General features: G+C 41.7%; 1 protein-coding gene across 1 annotated transcript; it reads right to left on the bottom strand.

Moving 5' to 3' along the window:
* Nucleotides 1-446: 446 nt before the first annotated feature.
* bdh1 (3-hydroxybutyrate dehydrogenase, type 1) lies at nt 447-4,008 on the bottom strand. Its single transcript, XM_071485097.1, has 5 exons — nt 3,718-4,008; nt 3,231-3,341; nt 2,887-3,028; nt 2,629-2,781; nt 447-1,736 (listed from the first exon to the last, which is right to left on the bottom strand). The coding sequence occupies exons 1-5, from the start codon at nt 3,928-3,930 to the stop codon at nt 1,270-1,272; spliced, it is 1,086 nt and encodes a 361-aa protein (XP_071341198.1). The 5' UTR covers nt 3,931-4,008; the 3' UTR covers nt 447-1,269.
* Between the last annotated feature and the right edge of the window lie 52 nt (nt 4,009-4,060).

Raw genomic sequence — 4,060 nt, 5'->3', positions numbered from 1 at the left:
TCATGTCGTAGTTGGGGTTTTTTTTTTCTGTCACAATGCTTGAATACTTTCAAAATGAATTTTTTAATGTTGGTACTTCCACTTTCATTTCCTTTTTCTTTTTAATGCTAAATATTATTACATAATATAGCAACTGACAAAAGGTTTTATAGACTAGGCCTCGTGTTTGGACATCTGCAGGACCTAACTATAGGAAAACTGGGCAGATTTTTGTCATCACTGCACCTCAGCTTTACTCTAATGTGATTATAATGCAGCTTAAGTTGGGACATTAAAATTCACATTCAAATTCAAATAGACAGCAGATGATCTGCAGATGATCTGTGCAGGCAGACAGCAGTGGTAGGTTTGGATGATGCTTGTGCGCCACCTAGTGGTCCCTTGTATCATTACATTTATCGGCACCACCCAGGGCAATCTCAAATGAGACCCTCAACAAAACATGATCACATTTTGGTCACTTTATTTCACATTGTTCTTGAAAAAAAGATACTGTGATTCAAATATTGTCAAAACAAAAAGCTGTATTTGTTTCATATACAGAATATTTATCCACTAAGGACGGGGGAACATCCTTTTTGTTCAAGCATGCCCATTAATCACATCAATCAACCCCACTGTCGAAGTAGCACGCAGGGTCTAATGGAGCATGTCAGACAAAGTGGGCTTGTGTTGTTGTTACGTAACTCTGGGGGAGAGTCGAGCCAAATCTCACCACGGTCTTACAGTAGCTGACCTTGGTTTGTTCCGGCGGCAGCCACAACAGAACAGTAGGAGCCTTCTCTTGAGCTCTACCAGCTTTGGTCCTCATGCCAGTGGGGCCCCAGAAGATTCCCATAAGTCAAAAAAAAGTATGAGGAAAAAACACAAGATAGAAGAGACTAACACAAACTTTTTTTTTTAAAAAAAAGATAATACCACAGCAAGCAATAAAGATGCAGTGTTTATAGGTATGAGTATGTCATAGCCCTGCTGATATCCAACACAAAGTAGTTACTACTTATCACGGAATATATCTGTATAGATAAAGTTGTGATTTCGTAAGATGTACAAAAAAGCAAAGTGCAATAATTTACTTACAGTTTAAAAAAAACCATTAAGTTTTAAGGCTTGATCAGTGAATGATTTCAAGTGCTGAGGAATACATAGCAGAGAACCTCTTCAGGGTGAGTCTGTAGATCTGCGTAGTGCTAAAACAGTTACAAGATATGCTGCTATCTGTGATCTGAGTAGGAAACAGAGGGAGCTAACACAGGAACAGCTTCTCTTTTAGAAATAGAGTAAGTCGGATATGGCGCCAGGCAGGTGGCTCATCACCTGCAGTCTGATCCACCAGTGTGGCTCCATGGGGTTGTATCGCGAGTAAGGACGCTTGGACACGATGGCGTCGGTGATGTCATCCAGAACAGGGGACACATCCTTGTGTCCGCTGTTGCAGTAAGAGCGCATCAGAGCCATGTGGTGCTCAAAGTGAGCTTTCCCATAATCCTCCTTCACATTCGAGGGTGCCTCATTCCACAGCTTGTTGGCCGTGCTGGCCACGATGTCACGGGTCAGGATGCCGGTGGCCACGATGAAGTTCCCTGGTTCGATTATGGACACTTTCACGCCCCAGCCCTTCATCTCATAGCGCAGGCAGTCAGAAAAAGCTTCCACGCCATATTTAGATATACAGTAAGGGGACCGCATGACATTTCCCATCCTCCCATACATGCTGGCCAGGTTCACCACACGGCCTGCAGTCAGAGGTATAAGGCATCAGAAATGTGCTCCAGATTTTATACCGTCCTACAACCAACCTACAATAACACTTTTTACAACAAATGTGTCATGTACATTGGATATGATGATTCCTATACATTTGGTGAAGCACCGGTAATAAAAAGAAGTAAAATGGAGGAAAAAAAGGGCCTTAAGTGCAGCTTGTTAAGCCTGGTAGCCTTCAGGTCCATAGTTCAACAGGCTTAAGAGACATTCTCAACAAAATGGCCTGGAGCTTTGCTCTGCTGAGCAAATAATTTAACTACATCGCTGCTTCTTGATGAGTCATTTTTTTACTTGCTTATTAAAAGCATTGCATCACACTGCAGTTTTGTTGGCTACAGCTAAAGCATTCAAGTTTTCTATTTGCTTTCTGCACCGCCTTCAAACAGATGTCAGATAAAAACACATTTTTTTTAAACTGGCTTTTGCATTAATGTATATCTCCTGGTTTATATGATGTCAGTCTTATTTCACTTTTCATTGCATAATTCATTTACTGAATATTAAGTTTCTTGTTTAGGTGCTTTGTTATTATGTTAGGAACAGCGCTACACAAATAAAGTTTTATGTCATATTATGGTGGAAGGCTTTAATTTTTTCTTTCAATTACAGGCTCATTCGGATTTCCTCACAAAAATCATGGGACACAACTTACTGGCTGGTTGCACTGTTTTCTATCATATAGGAATTCTAACAATGTTTATAATCCATCATAACAAACTTGGGGGAAAAAATCTACTAAGTAAAATCCAAGGTGTTTGTCCCTTTAGGATTTTTGTAGTTTGGCATTATCATTCTGGACACTTTTTAACTTAACAGTTAAAGGTCACAAATTGATAATGTTTAATGAACAGGGTGGTTTACCTTTGGCCCTGCGGATTAATGGCAGAACTGCTTTGGTGACCCTGATAGTTCCCCACAGGTTGACCTCTGACACCTGTTTGTAGGTGTCCATGGAGGTAAACTCCACTTCTCCAAACGTTGACACACCGGCATTGTTCACCACAGCCCACAGACCTAGGTCATGGACAGTGACAAAAAGGAACAGAGGATTAAGTCTGGGAATGAGCTTCCTTTATCTAAGTAAGTAAGGACAGGTACTAATGCGGTATTGCTCTTTACCTCGCTCAGAGTCCTCCAGGTTGTCTTTGATATATTCCACAGCCTGGTTCACCTGCTCCTCACTGCAGACATCCAGCTGGACTACCTTCATGCGATCTGAATGAAACTCCTCCAGCTCCTTTGCACCCTCTCCACCTTTATCCTGCAAAGGATGACAGGTCTTCTCAGTTACACTAACTCATGTTAACATTAACAAAAAAAAAAAAAAACACCTCTGAAGCGAAAACGAACCTTTATAATCTTCCTGGTAGGACTTAATTACAGTGCTGTTGTTTGATTGCACTTGTTTTATCTGGGACATATATATTACACACAGAAATGCAGACAGTATGGTTAGTCCATACCTTCAGAAGACATCCAGCAAACACTATGAAGCCCAGCTTGTGCAGATGTTTGGCGATTGCATGGCCAAATCCAGTGTCACAACCTGTAATGAGCACAGCTTTCCCCTTCACCTGAAATACAGTGAGGCTTTGTCATTTCCAAGGGAGCAACACAGAAATACAGTTTATACAGAGAGAAGAATGGAAAAGCTTGCATGATGTAATAGATTATAGGATGATATATTAAAGATAAAGTGTATGCATTGTCTGAATAGACAGTGCATAAAGGTTAAAGTAATACATTTATAATGCACATGAATAGCCTTATTCAATGTAAAGTATCGTATATCCTTTAGTCTTACAATAGGATTCACCCTAAGTTAATTAGTCCCATTACATTTTCACCTCAAGCTGAAATGACGCTATGATATTTCTGTTGTCATAACATTAGAAACAGGACAACAATGCACTTTCGCGTTGGAAATAACAGCCCATGCTGAACCATTACCTCCTCCAATCCTCTTGGAATTCGGGGCGTCGCAACACACAGCACAAAAAGTGAATACAGCACAACTATGCACTCGGTAACGCTGGTCTCTGGTAAACCCAGCATCCTCATCGCCGCGTTGAGTAGAGCCGGCAGTCCGAAGCCCAACACCACCGTCAGGAACACCGAAAATGACACCAGCAGCGCCACTCGGAGCACGGAGAGCGGGGCCATCTTGACGGAATGGTGTGTTTACTTTCCTGGCGAAGCCGTGTACATCTCCCACAGGGGTCACGGCACGCCCCCTGTACCACGTCGACAAAATTAAGGGAAAAACAGAAAACTCGGCTGGGAAAGTACGTTA

Source organism: Trachinotus anak, unplaced genomic scaffold (genome assembly GCF_046630095.1).
Source record: "Trachinotus anak isolate AG129_WGS33_773 ecotype Australia unplaced genomic scaffold, CSIRO_AGI_Tana_v1 ptg000009l, whole genome shotgun sequence".
NCBI lineage: Eukaryota > Metazoa > Chordata > Actinopteri > Carangiformes > Carangidae > Trachinotus > Trachinotus anak.
This window is presented reverse-complemented; position numbering and strand designations above follow the sequence as displayed.

Bases quoted from the DNA above. Each gene is read 5' to 3' on its own strand.
- bdh1 (XM_071485097.1), bottom strand. From the start codon at position 3,930: ATGGCCCCGCTCTCCGTGCTCCGAGTGGCGCTGCTGGTGTCATTTTCG. The intron at 3,342-3,717 runs GTAATGGTTCAG...ACTGTATTTCAG, and splicing joins TTCCAAGAGGATTGGAGGAG to GTGAAGGGGAAAGCTGTGCT. The intron at 1,737-2,628 runs GTAAACCACCCT...CTCTGACTGCAG, and splicing joins ATTAATCCGCAGGGCCAAAG to GCCGTGTGGTGAACCTGGCC.